Genomic DNA, 23861 nt, shown 5'->3' on the forward strand with positions numbered 1-23861 from the left:
TGCAGCTTATCTATATCCCGCTGTAACCTGCCACATCCTTCCTCACTGTCAACAACTTCACCGACTTTCGTATCATCCGCAAACTTGCTCACCCAACCTTCTAGCCCCTCTTCCAGGTTATTTATAAAAATGACAAACAGCAATGGTCCCAAAACAGATCCTTGTGGAACACCGCTGGTAACTGCACTCCAAGATGAACCTTTACCATCAACTACTACCCTCTGTCTTCTTCCAGCCAGCCAATTCCTAATCCAAACCTCCAACTCACCCTCAATGCCATACCTCCGTATTTTTTGCAGTAGCCTACCATGGGGAACCTTATCAAACGCCTTACTAAAATCCATATACACCACATCTACCACTTTACCCTCGTCCACCTCCTTAGTCACCTTCTCAAAGAATTCAATAAGGTTTGTGAGGCACGACCGGCCCTTCACAAAACCATGCTGACTATCCTTGATCACATTATTCCTATCCAGATGTTCATAAATCCTATCCCTTACAATTCTCTCTAAGACTTTGCCCACAACAGACGTAAGACTCACCGGCCTATAGTTACTAGGGTTATCCCTACTCCCCTTCTTGAACAAGGGAACCACATTTGCTATCCTCCAGTCTTCTGGCACTATTCCTGTAGACAACGAGGACATAAAAATCAAGGCCAATGGCTTTGCAATCTCCTCCCTTGCTTCCCAGAGAATCCTAGGATAAATGCCATCAGGCCCAGGGGACTTATCTACATTTACCCTTTCCAGAATTTCCAACACCTCTTCCCTACATATCTCAAAGCCATCCATTCTAATTAATGTCCTGTTCCTGAGTGAATACTGACGAAAAGTATTCATTCAGTGTCTCCCCAATTTCTTCAGCCTCCACACGCAACTTCCCACTACTATCCTTGACGGGACGTATTCCTACCCTAGTCATCCTTTTATTCTTGACATACCTATAGAAAGCCTTTGGGTTTTCCCTAATCCTACCAATCAAGGACTTTTCATGTCTCCTCCTTGCTGCTCTTAGCTCTCTCTTTAGATCCTTCCTGGCTACCTTATAACTCTCAATTGCCCCAATTGAACGTTTACGCCTCACCTTTACATAGGCCGCCCTCTTTCCTTTAACAAGGGATTCCAATTCCTTATTAAACCACGGCTGCCTCACACGACCCTTTCCTCCCTGCCTGACAGGTACATACTTATCAAGGACACTCAGTAGTTGTTCCTTGAACAAGCTCCACATATCGATTGCACCCTTCCCTTGAAGCCTACTTTTCCAAGCCACGCATCCTAGGTCATGCCTCACCGCATCATAATTTCCCTGCCCCCAGCTATAACTCTTGCCCTGTAGTGCACACTTATCCCTCTCCATCACTAGAGTAAAAGTCACCGAATTGTGGTCACTGTCCCCAAAGTGCTCACCTACCTCCAATTCTAACACCTGGCCTGGTTCGTTATCCAGAACCAAATCCAGTATGGCCTCACCTCTTGTTGGATGGCAACACGATGTTGCCACGATTGGAAGGTTTGAGCTATTGGGAGAGGCTAAAGAGGCTGGGATTTTCTTTCCCTGTTGCATCAGAGGGGTTATAGAGGTTTATAAAATCATGAGGGGCATGGTTAGGGTGAATAGCCAAGGTCTTTCCCCCAGGGCAGGGGAGTCCAGAACTGGAAAGCATAGGTTCAAGGTAAGAGGGGAAAGATATAAAAGGGACCTAAGGGCAACCTTTTCATGCAGAGGGTGGGGCATGTATGAAACAAGTTGGCAGAGGAAGTGATGAAAGCTGATGCAATTACAGTTGCAAGGCATCTGGATGTGGACATGAACACAAAGGATTTAGAAGGATAAGGGCCAAATGCTGGCAAATGAGACTAGATCAGTTCAGGATATCTGGTCAGCGCAGACAAAATGGGCCAAAGGGTCTGTGTTTCCGTGCTGTCGAGATCTATGAGAGATAATATAAATAAGTGAAAAGTTATGCACTTTCCCTATTTCTTAAATGGTGTGAGATTGGAGCCAAAACTCTGCAGCATTTCAATTGACACCATGGTGAGTCACCAAATGGGGTGCTGCTGGATAGAGTAGAGTTTGCTCTTCCCAAAGGAACATGATTAGAAAAAACTACTTGGTGGGTTTGGCGGGTGGGGTGGGGGGAATAAAAATCATGAAGGGACATTTAATAGAGGTTGGAAACTCAAAGAAAGGGTGCTTGGGGAAGGGGTGGGGGTCAAAAGTTTTCTCCTCTGTACACTGAGAATTCACTGGTGGGCTAGTCTGACTAGTGAAGGAAACATGGCAAATAGACAAAGTATTTTCCCTGGGGTGGAGTGTCCACAAGTAGAACGCATAGATTTAGGGTGAGAGGGGAAAGATAGAAAGGGACCTTCAGTGCAATGTTTTCATGCAGAGGGTGGTGCATGTATGGAATGAGCTGCCAGAGGAAGTGATGGAAGCTGGTATAATTACAGCATTTAAAAGACATCTGGGTGGTTATATGAATAGGAAGGGTTTAGAGGGATATGGGCTAAGTGCTGGCAAATGGGACTAGATTAGGTTAGGATATCTGGTCGGCATGGATGATGAGTTGGACTGAAGGGTCTGTTTCCATGCTGTACATCTTTATGACTCTAACATTGATCTGAAGTTGGGGGAAGCTCAGTCATGAGATTATTTCAGGTTATTAGTTGTCACTTATGTGGGAGACCAAAATTAAGTGTCAGCATCTGAAGTGAATAATTAAGTCCATGGGAACAGAGGGATTTGTTGATAGGGTGAGATGTAGCTCCAGTGGAGAATAAACTCAACCTGTTGAATGAAGTGACTAGTTTCACTGCTATTCATTCTGAAAACTGCTGAGAGAAATGTATATTCTCCCGGGAGGTTTTGGCACCATCTTCTGAAGTGGACACTCCCAATCTGCCTGCCTCTCCCTTCTTTGAAGTGCTTGTTGTTGTTACAATGAGCTAACCTCACCCTTGTCTCACATGTTCCACCTCTGAGGCCACCTGTGAATAATTCTACTATTTACCCAGGGCTCCACGTCCTGCTTACTTTCAACATGAATACACATGAACAGATCCAGCTATCAGACGATATGGAATAAAGATGGTAAGTAACCAAATAATCCGCCAACATTTCCGCCACCTCCAAGAAGACCCCACCACCAGGGATATATTTCGCTCCCCATCCCTTTCCGCCTTCCGCAAAGACTGTTCCCTCCGTGACTACCTGGTCAGCTCCATGCCCCCCTACAACCCACCCTCCCATCCTGGCACCTTGCCCTGCCACTGCAGGAACTGTAAAACCTGTGCCCACACCTCTTCCCTCACTTCTATCCAAGGCCCTAAAGGAGCCTTCCACATCCATCAAAGTTTTACCTGCACATCCACTAATATCATTTATTGTATCCATTGCTCCCGATGCGGTCTCCTCTACATTGGGCTTTAGGGAACATCTCTGAGACACCCGTACCAATCAACCACACCGCCCCGTGGCCCAACATTTCAACTCCCCCTCCCACTCTGCCGAGGACATGGAGGTCCTGGGCCTCCTTCACCACTGCTCCCTCACCATCAGACACCTGGAACACTTCAACCCCAGGGCATCAATGTGGACTTCAAGTTTCCTCATTTTCCCTTCCCCCCACCTCACCCTAGTTCCAAACTTCCAGCTCAGCACTGTCCACATGACTTGTCTGGACTTGTCCTACCTGCCTATCTCTTTTCCACCTATCCACTCCACCCTCTCCTCCCTGACCTATCACCTTCATCCCCTCCCCCACTCACCCATTGTACTCTATGCTACTCTCTCCCCACCCCCACCCTCCTCTAGCTTATCTCTCCACGCTTCAGGCTCTCTGCCTTTATTCCTGATGAACGGCTTTTGCCCGAAACGTCGATTTCGCTGCTCCTTGGATGCTGCCTGAACTGCTGTGCTCTTCCAGCACCACTAATTCAGAATCTGGTTTCCAGCATCTGCGGTCATTGTTTTTACCTCATTACTAATGGAAACTCAGTGATACCCAAAGATTTCAGTTCAGTAATATATTAAATAAGATTTGCACATTTAAGTAAATAAAAAGTAGGTGTTAAAAATAATCTTTATTTCTATAATGACATACATCAAGAATAAACACTTCAGAGGTAAGGAACCATAACATAGTGATATTGTGTTCACTACTGTATGTTAGAATTTGTCAGCACTGCACTGTTTGCAGTTGTGATAATTATTAGCTAATATGTAGCATCTCACCATAGAACAAATTCCTCTGTATCAAGAACATACAGCACATTAGTCTGCAAAATATATCACTGATCACAAGAATTCTGCAGCTTTTTAAAAATTTCTGCTCTTAATAGAGGGAGCTTGAAACATCTGTTGAGATCAGTTGGAAATACTTGTTATCCTTAGGCTCCAGATCAATTGGCTTTTTGTTGCTTTAAAAATATAGCTTTACAAGTGTAACAAAGTGTAGTGCCTAGAGTTTACTGGAGGTGCACTACACTCTGACATATGGCAGATTACACCTTGGTTACAGAAGAATGCTATTCAGTTCTCCAAACAGATCCTATCAGATCACATTTAACCTGTACTTAAGATCCAATTACCCATTTTGCTCCATAATCTTTGGTCACAGGGTATGCTATCTTATCAGGTCTACAGCACAATAACTGATCCTGCAGGTGAACTGCACGGGCCTGGCATTTAATGGCAACAAGGTGCATGTGCTCTTCATTAGTGAAGTCTACACCTGGGTGAATTACAGGAGTTATTAACTTTTTTTTCAAAAAAAGCATTGTTTCAAAGGTACAGTACAGGGTAAAGATGGATATGTTGATTCCTGTGCCAGTACAATATTTTTGGAGTTTCTCACAATTTTCAAATGGCTGAAAGAAAAGAGTGCACCTTAAATATTTTTAAGGTGCGTGCTTTTGTGTTGAAATGTGGCCGAATCCCATAGCAGCAAAGATCCAGTGTCCTGGATCACTTTGTGATCCACTGTCAGGTGAAACTGCACCTCACACAGTCTCTAGCCCCCAAAATGTCAAATGTCATGTTGATGAGTTTAATTAGTTAAATGCTTTGTCCACAAGAAACCTGTACAAGATGTGGTGCAAGAAACTCACTTAATTATAGCTAAAATTGTACCAGAACTGAAAGATACCAAACATGGTGGGGAAAGAGTGGGTACACATTTTGGGTGAGACCGAAATAATTTCAACGTTGTACATAGAACATTAGTGCACAACATGCCTTTCAGCCCTCGATGTGCTGGGAATGATCCTAAAATCTTAAGGATTTATCCTGGTTTATTTAGTTATTTGAAACCTACCGTGAGATTATAGCCTTGGTACTGCTCAAGATGACAACACTGCCTCCATGTCTCATGTTAGAGTGCTGCCCTGCAATCAGTATTTAACAATGTGACCAAGGGGAAATCAAACAGTGCCTGAAACATCAAGAGTAATTCAGGAGAGACAAACTGGGACTCGGTTGCCCTGTGATCTCCAAGAGATCAGCGAGGCTGCCCTGGGGGAGTTTGGGATGGAAATGCAAATCCTTGCTATACTAGCTGACATAGATCATTCTAATTAGAGCCCTGGGAATGCTTTCAGCTGAAGAACTGAATTCAATTGACTTCAATTGAAGTCTTGGAGTTAACAATTTAATAATTATGACACAAAGCGCTCTTGCTTTTATCAGTACAATGAGCGCCCGTAAAATGCTAAAACAGGTGCCTGGGAAATGCACTGTAGCCTAGATGTCAGGCACCCAGGATTCCCCATACAGCACACTGCCTGTCCATCTTGTTTTGGGAGAGCTGCTGACTGACTCAAGGCTGGCTGCTGGCCTGCAGCAGAGGTAACAACCTCTGAGAGAAAACGCCCCTGGACTGCTGTTGTCCATCCATGTTCCAACTAGCAGCAGGCAGGAGTGACAGTCAAATCACTGACAGACACCACAGTATCGAATGGTCAAGAAATGACTGCAGCTGAAAAAAAATGTTGTCAGGTGCTTAACTCACTCCTATATTTTTCTGTTACTTTAACCAAGGCATCCATCAACTTAATATAAATGTATTGAAATAGCTGCCAAAGGAATGTGTCCATCTGCTGTAAGCCAAAAGGTTTTCTTGAGCTTGGGTGATGAGTAAACTGCAGCAACAGTGCATGCTGGGATTAGGTCAGACAGTAGGTGCAGGAGAAAAAGCCCAACTCTCCCAATTACTGCCAATATTCCATCCCATCACTGTATTATGTTAAAGATCATTGTGGTACATCACCAGGGATCAAAGTTACAAAGAGAGATGCTAAAGGCTAAGGTTGGTTTTAGGAGATTATGGAACAGTCTGATAGGAATCTTCGTGTTCTTGAAGGTCTGTAATAGCATAAATAGTGATAACATTATAAGACAGAAATAGAGCTGAAGATGAGACTCACATTTTCAGTGTTCGAAAAGGACGAAAGTGGATGTCCTGAAACGATTTTTCATCCATACACCAGGTAGCTGGCATTTGGAATTTTATGCAAGAAAATGTTGTAAATTTAATCCATAAATACATTTAAAAGGGAATATTGCTGATAAACAGCAACATTAAAAATATACAGCAAACTTTGATTTAACCCGTACCTTACGAACCAGCACTCTCACTAAACCAGCAAAAAATGATATACCTCAAATACCACAGAGTTTACTACATTATCACAATCTCTGCAATGTCCAAGTAATCAGTTGAGGGTGTGAGTGAGAAGGCTGTCTGCCAATAAGTTTTATTTAAGATAAAGTTACATTGTTATTTAAGTGACTTACGCTGTAAATAAAGTATAACAGTGATGTGCATACCCCCTACAGTACACTTCTATTACTTAATGTGTGTTTTTAATTGATTGTATGGACCACTTGATCAAGTGGCACACTTCTGGTCCCATAAGTTCCAGTTAACAAAATGATTGCTGTATTAGGGTGAGTTTAGATGAAATAACAAATGGGGAAAAGCACTGCACAGTCATGATGGGCTGAATAGCCTGTTTCTGCACTCTCAATTGTTCATGCTTCTCATCTGCCCCTCTATTCATTCAAATTTGAACAAAGCAAAGATTCAGCAGTTCACATTCTCATCCAAAGTGCAGCACAATTACTCTCCCTGGTCCCTCCAGCTCAGCTGCCTTTCAAGATCCTGGCTCTTATTTACAAACAGCACTAAGGCCTTGCTTCATCCGGCTGACCTTCCCTCACCCTAACCGGCTCCCACCCCAGCTCGTTCAGTCTCCAGCTTACTATTTTTGCCCGACATTCCCTCCACACCACCACCTGAGGCTGATCTTTCAGATTATTTGATTGCTGGAATTCTCTTCCAAAACCTCCTTTGTGATCTTTGAAAAGCCTTTCGAAAAATAACCTCTCTGGTTTCTCCTTTAGCTCGTGAGCAGAACGCCTTCCTTTACTTTCTGCTATCAATGTGTCCCGTTGTGAAACATTTCGAAATGTTCATTGTGTGACGAACACGACATAAATGCAAACTGCTGTCAATGTCTCATGCTGTCATGACAAACAGTGAGAAAAGCTGCCACGTCAATTGCTGTGATGTTGGAGCTTTGTGTTTGATCAGTGACAGCATCTCATCTCCCAGTCAGACTGCATCAGCCCTCCTCCAGCTGGACACTGTAATCTTATTTGAACACTTCTGCTCTGGGCAGCTGCAGGTTTTTCCAGCGTCTCAAGATCACTCTGTGTTTCTCTGTATTCGTTTTATCCTCAGCAATTTTCCGAACCATCACCCTCATGACAGTTACGGTTTCAGCTTCCTTATCCTCCCCAATCAGATGATCCAGAACATCACCCTCTTTCACCTGTCAACACAAAGAAAAGAAAGCAAATAATCGTTCAGAACCTGAAACCCACAGGAAACCCACTACTTACACCCAGGATGCAGGAAGCCTGAAGTTCTGTATTGTACCTCCCATTGTCTTGCAATTTGACCAGAAGGTTGAGAGGAAATATAGACTCCTGCTGATGTTCACTCGAATCGCAGATGCTGGAAAGCTCTGCACAAAGTGGTCAGCATTCTGATGGATGGGCTCCACTTGTGGAGGACACTACCCCACATGAACCTCACAAACAGAGAAAACAGAAACAGGAGTAGGCCATTCAGCCCTTTGCACCCGTTCCGCCATTCACTGCGAACATGGCTGATCATCCAACTCTGTCCCCTTTTCTTACTTTCACCCTTACCAGTTGATGTATTAAGTTCTAAGACTACATCTAACTCCTCCTTGGCTTCATCTACCTTCTGTGGCAGAGAATCCTACAGGGTCACCAGTGTCTGGGTGAAGAAATTTCTCCTCAGCTCAGTCGTAAGTGGCCAACCACACATTCTTAGTCTGTGACTCCTCGTTCTGTACTACCTGGTTATCAGGAAGATCCTATCTAGTCCTGTTAGGATTTTATAGGTAACAGGCAGCCCATCAACAACTTAAAAATATCAGGGAACATTAGTTGATACTAATTCCTGCTGAAACCTGCAAATTTTCTGGAATAAGTTTTGATATAAATTTTGTTTAATTCCTTTTAGGTTTACTCCTCAGTTATGACACATTAAACTATAATCCAGCAAGTTAAACAGTGACTACAAACTGATCAGGATCAGCTTTATGTAAATAATGCAGCTGCACAAATAGGCCAAAGGCTAGGAGTTCTGTAGTGAGGAACTCAGCAGTGTGATGGAATACTCCCTACTTGCCTCGATGGGTGCACCTCCAACAACACTCAAAAAGATTGACGCCATCCAGGACAAAGCAACCCACTTGATTGGCACCACATTCATAAACATCAACTCCCTTCACCACCGACGCTCAGCAGCAGCAATGTGTACCATCTACAAAACACACTGCAGTAATTCACTGCAGTTGCTTCGACAGCACTTTCCAAAACCTCAACTGACGCAGATCAGTTCCTTGTCACTGTTTACATGCTAGACTGTAGTTTTGTATGTCATAATTGAGAAGAACATCACCAAACGCAACATTCCCTCCAAGTCACTCACCGTTTGGACTTGGAACTATATCATTATTTCTTCAGTGTTACTGGGTCAATATCCTCAAACTCCCTCGTTAACCACACTGTGGGTTAACCTGGTGTGCTGGGGTCCTGGTATGGAATTTGTTCCTCCAATCATCTGACTCAGAATCGACAGTACTGAGCCATAATTGACTACAACTATTGTTGACACTCTGTTTGGAAGCTACACGATTGAATAGAGACTGCCAGTTGATTCTGATGATGCCACAAGATGTTTATAGATGCTGACAGTCCAAGGTTGGTAAGCTCATTTGGTTGGACAGCTGGTTTGTGATGCAGAGCGACACTAACAGTGTGAGTTCAATCCTCAACCTTACCTTTGTCTGAGGGTGTGGTGACCCTAGGGATAAATCATCACCGGTCACTCTTTCTCTCGGTGATGAGAGAGTGGCTCTATAGTCTTCTAGCAATATAGCAACTTTACCTTTACATTTTGAGCATTTGGCTGATTATAGTTTAGATTTTCATCAAGTTGGTTCTTTCCCAGTATTTTAAATGTCCACCTTTGAATAACCTGAGAAGTGGGAAATATTTATTGGAAATATTTCCAAACAGAATGTTAAAAATCCCCTCTTTTATTCCCACATCAAACAAAGGAAGTGCAATTTGGTGGGGTGTGCCTGAGAAATGCTGTCCTGATCAGGAGGGTGTTAGTTCTCAGTGAGGAACTCTCTCTCTGTCTCGAGCGGACCTTGGCGATTGGTGGCCTATAGGAGTGGTGCTTTTAAAAAATGCTCCCTTCCTGTTATATAACTGAGGCAGCAAACTGACAACAGCTGGGAGTGCTCACCGAGAGCTACAGGCTAATCTCATCACCAGGCAGATGATTTCAATCGCTATGGAGGTTAATGATGATAACTATTCACCCACATTGCCCATAATCAAGAATTAGGCAGATTGCTTCAGTGTCAGTTTTGGATGCATGTGAGACAGTTCTATTAGCCAGTTTGCTGTCTAATTACATTTTTGCTTTAATAAAAACAGTTCTGTAGAATTACAAATCCATTAGGCCATGTGCTGCCTGTTATAACAAAAGGATATTCCCCGCTTCCTCACAATCCTACCACTTTCAAGTGAGCTTTCAAACTTCACAGAGAGGCCTGGCATCCTTAGCTCCCGTCTCAGCCTACATACAAGCTCAGCGTTGGGAGAAGATCATCCAAATGCTCAAGCTGACTGACCCGAAAAAAATCACAACCCAACAATTAAAACAGGAATTCAATTCCCACTGCTCTGTAAAGCCCGACAAACACTGGTCATTTATCTGGGGTGGGGCAGTGAGGGATTGCAAATTTGATTTTTGATTGACAAGAGAGACAGGTGTTACAAAGGATGAGGTAACACTTCTCCCATCAGCTAAAGCTGTAGAGCGGTGTTTGGCATTTAATTGGTTACATTGAATGTATTTTAAATTGAGGTGAAAACGTAAAACATACCACTTTACTTTTCTTCAGTAACTTCTCTCCGTTCAGTCTCAGCTTGTTGCTATAAAAGGAATCTTCTACTTTGCTGCAAAGCAAACCACAAACTGGCGTTAAGGAGTATGCTGGCTGGTAAAACGTTCAGCTACAGGACCCCACTGCAAATGAAAGCCCAGCTCAGGGTGGTCATGACCAACATCAAAGCTGATCGAACCTCATTTTGAAAGGACACAACTCAGTTCAGCAGACGTGTCTGTGAACACAAAGATAAGATCTATAGAGCATGCTAACACAAATATGGCAATACGTTAGCTGTCACGGTATGACCCTAACAGTTATCAACTATGTCACCGAGAACAACTCTTCCTATCCAAAGTGAAAATCAGGAGCACAGAAAGAATCTAATGTGGATATAGCCAGTAAGATGCACGCAACAGAGAGCAAATCTGTAGCATTTTACCATCTCACTTTTAACCTTTACCCCAGAGAGTTGTACAATCACAGACTCCCTACAGTCCAGATAGAAGCCATTTGGCCCATTGTGTTTGCACCAACCTTCCAAACACCATCCCACCCAGACCTAGTCCAGTCTCTCAAACCCTGCATTTAGCATGGCCAATCCACCTAACCTGCACATCTGCGGGAGGAAACCGGAGCACCCGGAGGAAACCCAAGCAGACGGTTGCCGGAGGCTGGAATTGAACTTGGGTCCCTGAAGCGGTGAAGCAGCCGTGCTAACCACTGTGTCACCGTGCTGCCCCTACTCCTTCAAGGAAATTCAATATATTGATTAAACATGTTTTCCCTTTCACTAAACCATACCACCTCTTCACAATTCAGGTCATCCTCACTAACCAGTTCAAAACTCAACTGAGCCAGTTCTGCAATTTTGGGATGAGGAATTCACCGGAGCTGACTTTTGTAAAATTGATGAATAATCTCAATGACAGCCCCACGACATTGAGACGTTATCAGCAGGATCTGCGACTGAAACGGCACTGACATGGTTTGACCTCCCCAAAGACAGGCCACTTACTTCCTCGCTATATCCAGACCAGCTTTCATGATGAGGTCGAATCTGAAAGATGATACTACTTTCTCAAGATCTTTGTAAGCTTTCGGCTGGGTGTCATCATCTTCCTCCTCCGCCACTTCATCCTCATAGTCACTTTTCTCAGGATCATCCTCTTCTTCATCCGATTCCTCTTGTAACATTCGTCTTTTGCCCTTCTTTGAGCTTTTGCTGCTTTTACATCGCACACCTACAAGCAGAGGTTTTTGCTGCACTGCCAGCAACTCACAGTGTCTTTGGGATTTGAGCTCAATGACGTTGAGTTTCAGATAAAGGTTCCTTTTGGCCGCTCTCACATTCCATGCTCCATACAGCTCAGGTGATGCATACTTTATCCAAAAGATCCTACAAGTGCTTAAGCTCTTCAGAACACGTGTCGTAGAAATCAAGCTGTTCATGCTGCCTGGAAAACATGAAAATAGGGACATGTAGCTCTGTTGGAGTTACTGGGTTTTGGATAAGCTGTAAAACTGAAGCACTGTCCGTATGTTCATCTAACTGTAAAAGACTCTAAGGCACTAATTCAAAGAAGCAGAAGGGTGTTATCCCTGGTGTTTTAGTCAGTCTTTAACCTTTTAATCAACGTCTCAGAAACGGACATTTCTGGCCATTTTTACAATGCTGTTAGCGGGTGTTGGCTGAGTGCAAGTTGGCTATTATATTTCTAGGAGAAAGTGAGGACTGTAGGTGCTGGAGATCAGAGCTGAAAATGTGTTGCTGGAAGAGCACAGCAGGTCAGGCAGCATCCAAGGAGCAGGAGAGTTGACGTTTCGGACATGAGCCCTTCTTCAGGAAAGGCTGAAGAAGGGCTCATGCCCGAAATGTCGACTCTCCTGCTCCTTGGATGCTGCCTGACCTGCTGTGCTTTTCCAGCAACACATTTTCAGCTACTATATTTCTAGCATTACAACATTATTACATTTTTAAAAATACTGGCTGAAAAAATATTGAGTTTGAAAAGTCCATAAATACAAGTCTTCATTTTTTTCCCCCAAAATGTAAAGATCCACTGAGTGGGTTAATGTTAAATCAGCTTACACAGATTAGATTACTTACAGTGTGGAAACAGGCCCTTCGGCCCAACAAGTCAACACCGACCCGCCGAAGCGCAACCCACCCATACCCCTACATTTACACCTTACCTAACACTACGGGCAATTTAGCATGGCCAATTCACCTGACCCGCACATCTTTGGACTGTGGGAGGAAACCGGAGCTCCCGGAGGAAACCCACGCAGACACGGGGAGAACGTGCAAACTCCACACAGTCAGTCGCCTGAGTTGGGAATTGAACCCGGGTCTCTGGTGCTGTGAGGCAGCAGTGCTAACCACTGCGCCACCGTGCCGCCCATAAAGCTAAGCAACAGGTGGGGAACTCGTGACATTATGGATAGTGCCCACTAATGCCGAGTTTGGGTTCTGCTGGGGTCACTCAACTCCTGACCTTTTTTTTACAGCTTTGGTTCGAACAGAGACAAAGTAGCTTAATGCCAAGGTGAGAATGACAGCCCTTGACATCAAGGAGATCTAGTAAAACTGGAACAAATGAGTATCAGGGGACAAATTCTTTGTTGGTTGGAGTTATACCTGGCACATAGGAAAATGGTTGTGTTAGCTGGAGGTCAAGCATCTCAGCTGCAGGACATCTCTGTCGGAGTTCCTCAGGTTGGTGTCCTGGGCCCAAGCATCTTCGACTACCTCATCAATGATTTTCCCTTCACCATAAAGTCAGAAGTGGGGGCTGCTTACAGTTGCACAATGTTTCACATTTGTGACCCCTCAGATAGGGAAGTAGTCCATGTTCAAAGGCAACAAGATCTGAACAATATCCAGGCTTTTGCTGACACGTGGCAAGTAACATTCTCGCCACACAAATGGTATCTCCAATAAGAGAATCTAATCATTGCCCCTTGACATTCAATGGTGTTATCATCACTGAATACCCCAGTATCAAAATCATGAGGGTTACAATTGACTATGAATTCAAATGGACTCACCGCATAAGCACAGTGGCTACAAGAGCAGATTAGAGGCTAGGAATACTGCAGCAAGTAACTCACCTTCTGACTCCTTGAAAGCCTGCCTGTCGTCTACAAGACATGAGCCAGGAGTGTGATGGACTATTCCCCGCTTGCCTGGATGCGAGCAGCTCCAACAACACTGAAGAAGCTTGGCACCATGTAGGACAAAGCAACCCACTTGATTGGCACCATATCCACAAGTACTCATTCTTTCCAACATCAATGCTCAATAGCAGCAGTGTGTACTATCTACAACATACACTGCAAACATTCACCAAAGATCCTCAAACAGAGCTTTCCAAATCCATGCTGACTCCCAAGTAGAAGGACAAGGGCAGCAGAGACATGGGAACATCACCAGCTGCAAGCTCCCTTCCAAACCACTCACCAATTTGCCTTGGAAACTTATCATCATTCCTTAACTGTTACTATGCCAATATCCTGGAATTTCCTTCCTAAGGGCATTGTGCGTTTACCTACAACACATGGACTGCGCTGTTCAAGAAGGCAGCTCACCACCAACTTCTCCAGGGTAACTAGAGACTGACATAAATGCTGGCCCAGCCAATGATGCACACATTCCATAAGTGAATAAAATCAAAAGTTCAGAGAAATTAAGCAAGAACAGTAAGGCAATAGAAATGATGGTTTTAACAATTCAGACACAATATGATATTCAAAAAACCAAAAGAACTGCGGATGCGGGAAACCAGAAACAAGAAAAGAATTTGCTGGGAAAAAACTCAGCACGTCTGGCAGCATCTGTGGAGAGAGAGAAAGCAGAGTTAACATTTCGGGTCCAGCAATGTCCTGCAATTCTAAAGAACAGTCACTGGACCTGAAGTGTCATCAATACAATGGCCTGTGGTCAGAGCGAATGCATTTAGTACTGTCTCCTAGATCAATATATTTCAGAAAAAAACGTGTGACTTGATTTAATTCTGAGAAGTAAAAGGGGGCATGGGGAAGAGAATAATTTGGGAAATAGTGACCATAAGATAGTTAGGCTCAGTGTAAAAAAACAAAAAGAATGATCAGTCACTGAGAACGGTGACAGATTGGAAAAGGGCTAAGACCAGTGGTATGTCTCAAATTCATTTGCTAAGAAGGTGAACAAACAGATTGAAGGAACAGCCGTAGGAAACCTTGGAATACAGGACAGACAGAATAGAAATCAAACAAGAACATAAAATGCATTCCTAAGACATTGAAGCATCAAAGATTAAAGAATTAAGCAGAAACTGCGGGTTGGCAAGTGCAAGGAAAACCTCGAGGAATAAATGAAATATAATGCAATAATAAAATAGAGTACAAGACAATATTTAAGAAGGGTGGCATTGAACAAACAGGAATAAAATGGTTTGCATAGGCACTTTAAAAAGAATTATCAAAGGGAAAGGAGGACTGCTTAAGGGTGAAGAAGATTCTCATTTAGGAGGATGAAAGATATTAAGTCAATATTTTACATCAACTTTGACAAATGAGCAAGGAAATGAAGATGTAAATGCATTAGGATAGCATGTAACATGTTACAGAGGACTGAAAAAAATGAACATGCATAAGTCATGTCCTAAGGACACAGCAATGGGTTTCATAGTTAAATTACTTTTGATTAATGTAATGTAGGCAAATGCAGAAATTACTGTGTACATATCACATGCAGCAATGATAGAATTGCCAACAGTGGGTCTTGAACCTTTTACTCAGAGGTAAGACTGACTCAGTGAGCCAAGTGAAAACTGGAATTAGTTTGCACTGAGAGTTACTGAGTATAGTGCAACGGTCTAATTCATTGGACTCTAATGGTTTACATTTTACACAATTGAAGGATGTCCAAAAGGAGGCAAGGGGGGCTCGGACCAATTATATCAATTGTCTTCAAATGTGCAATTTCTTCCAGGGGCCTGGAAGGGACCCAAAGTAACATTTTAGGTTAAATTACTTACAGTGTGGAAACAGGCCCTTCAGCCCAACAAGTCCACACCGACCCTCCGAAGAGCAACCCACCCAGACCCATTCCCCTACATTTACCCCTTCACCTAATACTACGGGCAATTTAGCATGGCCAATACACCTAACCTGCACATTTTTGGACTGTGGGAAGAAACGAGCATCCGGAGGAAACCCACGCAGACACGGGGAGAATGTGATTTGAAGAGGGAGAGAATGATGAAACCGGCAATGTAGTCTAACTAGTTAAACATTAAATGAGGAGAAACTCTTGGAATCTGTAAATTGAGCGAAAATTACTGAATGTGCTTTGATTACTCAGAGGCAGCCAGCACATACTTGTTAAAGGCAGGTCACCTTTTAGAAACACTGTAATGTTTTTGAAGAAGTGACTGATTGGATAGACAAAGATAATTTGAATTTTTCAGAAGATTGCAACAAACTTTAAAAACATTTTCAAGTTAAAACATTGACTGCCTCACCAGTGGTGGTTCTATTTAGAAAATCGAAGTTTAGTGAATGATGGAACAATTTTAAACATTGATCATAAATAATTTTGATGACAATAAACAGTCCCTTCCAGTTTGATAGGGCAGCACAGGACAAACATCTGTGACAGGCCCTGACAACTGAACATGAAAGGGGTATTTGAGGCTTCTGGTATACAATGCAGATTACTTTACATCTAATATTTACATAGGGCTAGTCATAGGGAGTAAAAAAGACTTCCTGTGGGTTTGTTGATCGTATGGTCAATAAAAGGAAGAATTGCTAAAAAGTTTCTGTGTCAATGGATCAGACCAACTTCTGTTCTTCCAGCTGCTTGGGACAGGACATGGTGCGAGGCGGGTCTGGCTGAATTACTGATTAAACTCAACTTCAGAAAATTAAATTTCTTTTTGTAGTAATAAAAATGTCCCGCTTCCAATTTACCCTCCTCGTCTTAAGATGAGTGCCAGCTTGCCTTTTGACAAGCATCTGAAATGATGGCATGTTACCATAGCAACAGCACACTGAGTGAATCTAAGAGAAGTGCTGGCTTTGTAGATGCTGTGACCGAGCCAAGGCTGTCGCATCATGGCACTGACTCCCTCTGCTTCAGTATGCGGTGTTGGCAACTGAACTGCCTCCCCTGGGATTCTCTCTCGAACGCCAACCCCACACGTGTTCACAGATCATGTCTCTCTGCCCTGCCTGGACCAGCAGTACCACACTGCCACTTATAGGAGAGAAACAGACATACACAAAACAGAAGAAACATGAGCACTTAAATAATTACTTTAAAAAGGCATCTCATCATAGACGCACAGACAGAATGTCTATTTTGCTGGAAAATAATATCAGACAATTCCAAAACTTTGCACCAATTTCCAAACTTGACTCATACACGACAGCTAATTGAGGAATGACGGTGTATAATGTGTATGTTCTATATAACACCAATACTGGAGGCATAATATACCCACTGAAGTTGATTCCTACTAGGTTAGAAAATGTCATGTAGTGTGAACATGAATGCTGACTTGTTTAATATGTTACCTGAACTCTCAGTGTAGATTACACGCATAAAAATTGCTTCCAGGTGCTCATTAATAAAATAATATTTACTGTGGAGTTCAAGGCGAGGCATTTTTCAACTCTGAATTTTTTAGGTCCTTGCTAGCATTTTGATGATCTATGATGGTTATCCTACTGATTTAGTGACTATGTTCTAATTGAATGATAATTCACATCTTCCTTCTAGAAACAACATGCTCTACAAATAAGCACATGAGTGAGTACCCTGATGACTTAATGCTGTTACAATGTACAGTGCAGCACCAATGTGAACTCATAAAGCAAAACCTTCTGAGTAATATTTAGGACCTGTGTTTACAGCAAGCTAGGGAATAGCACAAATGGTAAACAGTGAACTGAAAGATGGTTAATGTCAGCAGCCCAATACTTACTGCAGGGAGAAAGTGAGAGAAGTCGGAATAAAAACCTAAAATGCTGGAAACACTCAGCAGGTGCTATCTGTGCAAGTGCTGGAGATGCCCTTTTACCCCCTCACTTTCCAAGGTCCCAAGTACTATTTCCAAATGAGAGATCATTGTCCTGCATTTCTGTCAAACTAGGTGACCATATTGACTGGGCTGTCTCCTCTACACCGTAAAGACCAAACACAGACTTGGTGACTGCTCTGTGCAATACCTCCACTCAGTTTGTATACACAACCTGAGCTTCTGGGGACCGCCATTATAACTTTTCACTTTTTCTCACCTGACATCTCTATCCTCAGCCTCTGCAGTGATCCTGTGAATGACTCAAGGCACCTTTCATTTAGACACTTTAGTCTTCCAGACAACACTGCATTCCATCATTTCACACAGGAGTGTTTGGCCTCATTTTGTTCTGTTCTCTTTGCAGCTTTTTGTTATACGGCCTTAAGTTTCTGTTTGCTTCAAGGTAGCAGCTGCTCATAACATGCCATTCACACATCTTTAGTTCCTTTACCTGTTAATTCTACTTCTTTTGGCCTTGCCCTACTGACCCCTTTGTCAATTAATCACACTTATCACAGACCTACCCTTCTGTTCTTTGTCCAACCTCCCCTTTTATTTGCTTAAAACTAATAACATTTTCCAGTTCTGTTGAAAGCTCATCGATGAGGAACGTTAACGGTTTCTGTCTCCCTAAATGCTGTCTGACTACAGAATATTTCCAGCAGTTTCCAGCATCAATGGTATTTTTGCTTTTATATTAGTGAAGAGATTAGATTACTTACAATGTGGAAACAGGCCCTTCGGCCCAACAAGTCCACACCGACCCGCCGAAGCGCAACCTACCCACACCCCTACATTTACCCCTTACCTAACACTATGGGCAATTTAGCATGGCCAATTCGCCTGACCCGCACATCTTTGGACTGTGGGAGGAAACCGGAGCACCCGGAGGAAACCCACACAGACACAGGGAGAACGTGCAAACTCCACACAGTCATTCGCCTGAGGCGGGAACTGAACCCGGGTCTCTGGCGCTGTGAGGCAGCAGTGCTAACCACTGCGCCACCGTGCCGCCCAACTAAGATGTTGGCTTAGTGATGGCATTCAGTAAAGCTGTCATCTTCTGCCAAAGTTAAAGCAGGATAGAATGCAGTTCACCATGGCTGGGTAGATTCTGACCTCTGGGTAATACTGGCATTGTTCATGAAAAACATTTACTGAAAGGCTTTAATGGTCATTCCTGTACAATGCAAGTTTGAGGCTCCATACACTGGAGGACGGTACAATTACAAAATTTAAAAGGCTACTGGATGCGTATATGAATAAGAAGGGGTTTAGAGGGATATCGGCCCAATACTGGCAAATGGGACTAGATTAATTTAGGATATTTGATCAGCATTGATGAGTTGGACTGAAGGGTCTGTTTCCATGCTGTACATCTCAGTGATTTTAAGTCAAAGAATTGTGTGGGAGTGAGAGAATGCTTTTGGCATTGCTGAACACCTGCGAAAGAAAAAAGATCAATTTGAGAAATAAACTTCAGCCCAATTTATAAGTAAGGCAGCTTTATTGCTCCTTTTGTGTAGGACAAGGCCTCCAAGTGATTCACAAAGACACAGTCAAAAACAAAGTGGGGCAAAAGGAGGAGGATATTAGGAAGGGCAAAGATTAGTTGGATTTTGGATTTGAACAAAATCTTAGACATGACGTAGATCTGAAACAAAGATAGAAAATTCTGGAGAAACTCAACAGGTCTCTCAGGATCTATACAGAGAGAAACAGAGGTAACAATTCAAATCCTTGTATGACTGAAGAAAACAGTTGCACCCCTCCATAAATGTCAAAATTCAAAAAAAGCTGCAGAGTTCCCGACTTCAGGAACAACACTCTCGACAACATCCTTGTCACAGAACTATGGAATCCTTCCAGTATGGATAAAGATCATTCAGGCCATCGAAGCTGCCATCCGAAGAGCATCCCACCCAGAACTAGACCCCTACAATCCCACACTCACCATGGCTAATCCACCTAACCTACACATCGCGGACACAACAATGTTGCATGGCTAATCCACATAACATGCAGATCGTCGGACTGTGGGAGGAAACCCTTGCAGACAGGGAGAACTCCACACAGCAATGGATTGGACAGCAATGTTTAAGGCCAGAGTGCAGTGTCAAAATGGGATCATCTGTGCAATACCATCTCTAACTCTGCACCCACAGGAAAACAAATCAGAGGGACGCTGACCATTTTGAGACCTTTTGAGCTGGAAATGGGCCAGTTCCAGCAACCATAAAGAGAATCCCCCATAAAGCACAAGCAAAGTCCCAGCAAACAAAATGCTCTCAGACTGCTCAGCACAGAGACTCCAGCAATATCAGTAACCTCCCCCTGGCAATTGTTGACAGCTACACACATCTTGGATCAACAATGATCCAGCCTTTGATGTTGAAGTCAACACCAGGATTGCCAAGGCAGCAACTTTCATGTCAAAATTGAGAGGTCACAACACTAACCTAACCAAAAATGCAATGCTCCATGTGTCAGGCTTGTACCATCAACACTGTCCTTACAGTGAAGCACAAACAGGACAAGAGGACAAACTGAAGTCCTTACTACTAACCAGAGTGTCTGGAGATATGCAGAGAACGCATGGAAAAAGCAGAGGTCAAAAAATAAATGACCAAGTAGCAAAAAAGACAGTTGGCTGGAATGAAAAAGACATAATATTAATTCAGACTGTGTTAGCTAATGGAAGGAGCTGACACTCATGAATGAGCCCCTACAGCCACAACACTCAATGTTCAATCCAGACACAGGCAGGGACCACATGGTATGACTTTAAATGACAGCCCAGCCAACAAGTCACTGAAATATGAGGGGCATGGATAGGATAAATAGACAAAGTCTTTTCCTTGGGGTCGGGGAGTCCAGAACTTGAGAGCATAGGTTTACGGTGAGAAGGGAAAGATATAAAAGAGACCTAAGTGGCAACTTTTTCATGAGAGTGTGATACACGTATGGAATGAGTTGCCAGAGGAAGTGATAGAGGCTAGTGCAATTACAACATTTGAAAGGCATTTGGATAGGTATATGAATAGGAAGGGTTTAGAAGGATATGGGCCGGGTGCTGGCAGGTGGGACTAGAATGGGTTGGGATATCTGGTCAGCATGAATGGGTTGGACTGAAGAGTCTGTTTCCATGCTGTACATCTCTATGACTCTATGATATGATAGTCTCATTCAATCGAGTGTTTGTTACAGTAATTCCCAATTGCTGCATCCAGCACATGGAAGGACAATGTGACAAACACATGGAGGTTTACAACTGTAACACACAATTCATAGCAAATGTTTACAGTGTGATGTAACTGAAATTATACATTGACTTGAGCGGGTTCGTGCTCTGTAATCCTTTTGGGATCTTTCCTGCTTGCCTGCGTTTCTGTAGAAACTTGATGTCTGTGTCGATATGTGCAATTTTCTGGGAGATCCTCTCCACTTTAAGCCAGCAGTTAGTGGTAACGATGGTAGTCATGATTTGGAGATGCCGGTGTTGGACTGGGGTGTACAAAGTTAAAAATCACACAACACCAGGTTATAGTCCAACAGGTTTAATTGGAAGCACTAGAGTTCGGAGCAGCGCTCCTTCATCAGGTGGTTGTGCAGTGTCTCCAATTAAACCTGTTGGACTATAACCCGGTGTTGTGTGATTTTAACTTTGTACACCCCAGTATCTCCAAATCACGACTACCATCAACACCACTAAATGGAGAGGATCTCCAAGAAGTTGGCACATAACGACACAGACATCAAGTTTCTTCAGAAACGCAGGCAAACAGGATTACGGATTTCAAAGCCATTCAAGTTAATGTATAATTTCAGTTCCATCACACTGTAAACTTTTGCTATAAATTCTGTGTCTTACAATTGTGTCCTCCAAAGCCACCTGATGAAGGAGCAGCGCTCCGAAAGCTAGTGCTTCCAAATAAACCTGTTGGACTATAAGCTGGTGTTGTGCGATTTTTAACTTTGTACACCCCAGTCCAACACCAGCATCTCCAAAACATGGAAGTTCTGTAATTCTAAAATTCCAACTCCAAAGCCTGCCCCTCCGTTACATAAAAGAGGAAGAATTTTGTAATGGAAGAGGTATGGAATCAGATGTTGACTTCATGCTGGAATGGGACATGAGGAGCAGTCATGTTCTGAGTGAGGAACTGGTCAGTGAAGGGGCTGTTGGAGATGTTGAGGGCACCGGGGCTATGGTATGGATTGACTCAGGAATACCAGCTGCAGAGGTTGTGTTACAAGATCACTGACATGAACTTCCCCTTCACCCCATTAGATGACTGCTGAACGTGGACAGCATTTTATGATTTTATTGCAAAATCTGGAACTCCTGACCAAGATCTGCACTATCAGCACCTAAAATGCAGAGGCTGAAGAACCACCATCACTTCATCATCAATAGGCATAGAGTGTAAAAGTATCCTTCTGCCAGCCAATCACCCACATTTTGAACAGAAGTGATTTTTTCAATAAACCCAACTACATTCCGCTCAATTAAATCAAATGGAAAAAGTGACATCTAGCCAGGGTCACTTAACTACGAAATAAAAACGTTCAAACGGTGACAATCTCGAGTTAATAAACGCGAAAGTGGGGATTCTAAAAGATCACAACCTCTACATTCTTGTACAAGAATAACTTTAAAATCTAGCAGCCAACTTCAACACAGTGGAGTAGCGGAGTGGTATGGCCTAACTACATCTCGGAGAGTTCCTAGATAATTCTAACTGCGACAATATTTTGCACGGAACAGAAAGAAAGGGCAAAAGGAAAGGCCGCAGATATTTGGAGTAGGCCCTACAGGAGAGACTGCTCCAGCTCAGGGTTAACCCTAACATTGTAACGAGTAACTGCACGCAGCAACCTTACCTGCTACCACATGCAACACACATTCATTTATTTCTTTCTTTCTCTCTCGTACTTGCTCCTTGATCTTTTCACTTACCCTCAACTGCACGGCGAGTGCACCACGGCACGAAGCAGGCAAGATGAGCTTCCCAGTATAAGTGCCTGACTCACAAGCTCCTCTGCAGGGAGAAATGTGCAACCGCTGACAAACACACTAGCTGCTGGACTGAAGTTCAGCTCTGCAGCGCCGTCACACTGCATTCGTGAGATTCATACAGCGCAGAAAAAGCCCTCTGCACTGACATACCTGCCACCAAAAGTGTGCCAATCCCAATTTCCTGCTGTTGTCCCATATCCCTGAATGTCATGTTTCAAGTACACATCCAAATGAATTGTGCTGGACCCCTCATTGCATTAGTAGCAAAAAACCCTGTAATACAGAACATCCACTTTCAGAAAACAGTTTAGTAGAATATTAATTTTAGATACTAAATAAGACGGTGGATCATAAGGTATAGGAGCAGAATTAGGCCATTCGGCCCATTTCGTGTTCCATGACTGTTTCTCAACTCCATTATTCTATGTTCTCCCTGGTAACCCTCTAACCCCTTATCAATCAAGGGCCTATCTATCTCTGCCTTAAATACCTGGTCTCCACAGCCCTCTGCCACATTGTTTTCCACAGATTAACCGCTTGCTGGCTGAAGAAATTCCTCCTCTTCTCAGTTCTAAAAGGTCATTAATCACTCTGAGGCTGTGCCCTCAGGTCCTAGTCTCTCTTTCTGGTGGAAACATCTCCATAACCCTTCTATCCAGGCCTCTCAGTACTCGGTAAGTCTCAAGGAGATCCCACATCATTCTATCAACTCCATCGAGTTACACACCCAGAGTCCTCAACCACCCCTCATATGTTAAGCCCTTTAATTTCAGGATAATTATTGTAAACCTCCTCTGGACACCCTTCCAAGACCAGCACATTCTCATTCCCTGGATACGTGGCCCAAAACTGCTCACAATATTCTCAAAGCAGTCTGACTTGCGCCTTACCCAGCCTCAGCAGTACATCCCTGATCCAGTATTCCAGCCCTCTTGAAATGAATGTTAACATTTCATTTGCCCTCCAACTGAACTTGCAGGTTAGCCTTAAGCAAATCTTGAACTAGGACTCCTAAGTCCCTTTGTGCTTCCAAAAGTCTTTCCCTGTTTAAAAAAGTCTTCATCTTTATTCTTCTGACCAAAGCGCATAAACTCACACTTTCCCACATTGTATTCAACCTGTTACTTCTTTGCCCACGCTCCTAGCCTGTGAAAGTCCTTCTGCAACCTTGTTACTTCCTCAACACTATCTGCCACTTCACCTATCTTTGTGTTATCTGCAAATTTAGCAACAATGACCTCAGTTCCTTTGTCCCCATCA

At 43.3% G+C, this 23861-nt stretch overlaps 1 protein-coding gene across 1 annotated transcript; it reads right to left on the reverse strand.

The window, feature by feature from the left end:
• Positions 1 to 4075: 4075 nt before the first annotated feature.
• mtres1 (mitochondrial transcription rescue factor 1) lies at positions 4076 to 22634 on the reverse strand. Its single transcript, XM_060849414.1, has 4 exons — positions 22542 to 22634; positions 11530 to 11968; positions 10509 to 10581; positions 4076 to 7844 (listed from the first exon to the last, which is right to left on the reverse strand). The coding sequence occupies exons 2-4, from the start codon at positions 11961 to 11963 to the stop codon at positions 7665 to 7667; spliced, it is 687 nt and encodes a 228-aa protein (XP_060705397.1). The 5' UTR covers positions 11964 to 11968; positions 22542 to 22634; the 3' UTR covers positions 4076 to 7664.
• Between the last annotated feature and the right edge of the window lie 1227 nt (positions 22635 to 23861).

This window comes from Hemiscyllium ocellatum, chromosome 3, assembly GCF_020745735.1.
Source record: "Hemiscyllium ocellatum isolate sHemOce1 chromosome 3, sHemOce1.pat.X.cur, whole genome shotgun sequence".
Classification (NCBI taxonomy): Eukaryota; Metazoa; Chordata; class Chondrichthyes; order Orectolobiformes; family Hemiscylliidae; genus Hemiscyllium; species Hemiscyllium ocellatum.

Coding starts and splice junctions, on each gene's coding strand:
- mtres1 (XM_060849414.1), bottom strand. CDS start 11,963: ATGAACAGCTTGATTTCTACGACACGTGTTCTGAAGAGCTTAAGCACT. Junction 10,582..11,529: donor GGTCTGGATATAGCGAGGAA/GTAAGTGGCCTG, acceptor TTTGCTTTGCAG/CAAAGTAGAAGATTCCTTTT. Junction 7,845..10,508: donor TACTGAAGAAAAGTAAAGTG/GTATGTTTTACG, acceptor TTGTGTTGACAG/GTGAAAGAGGGTGATGTTCT.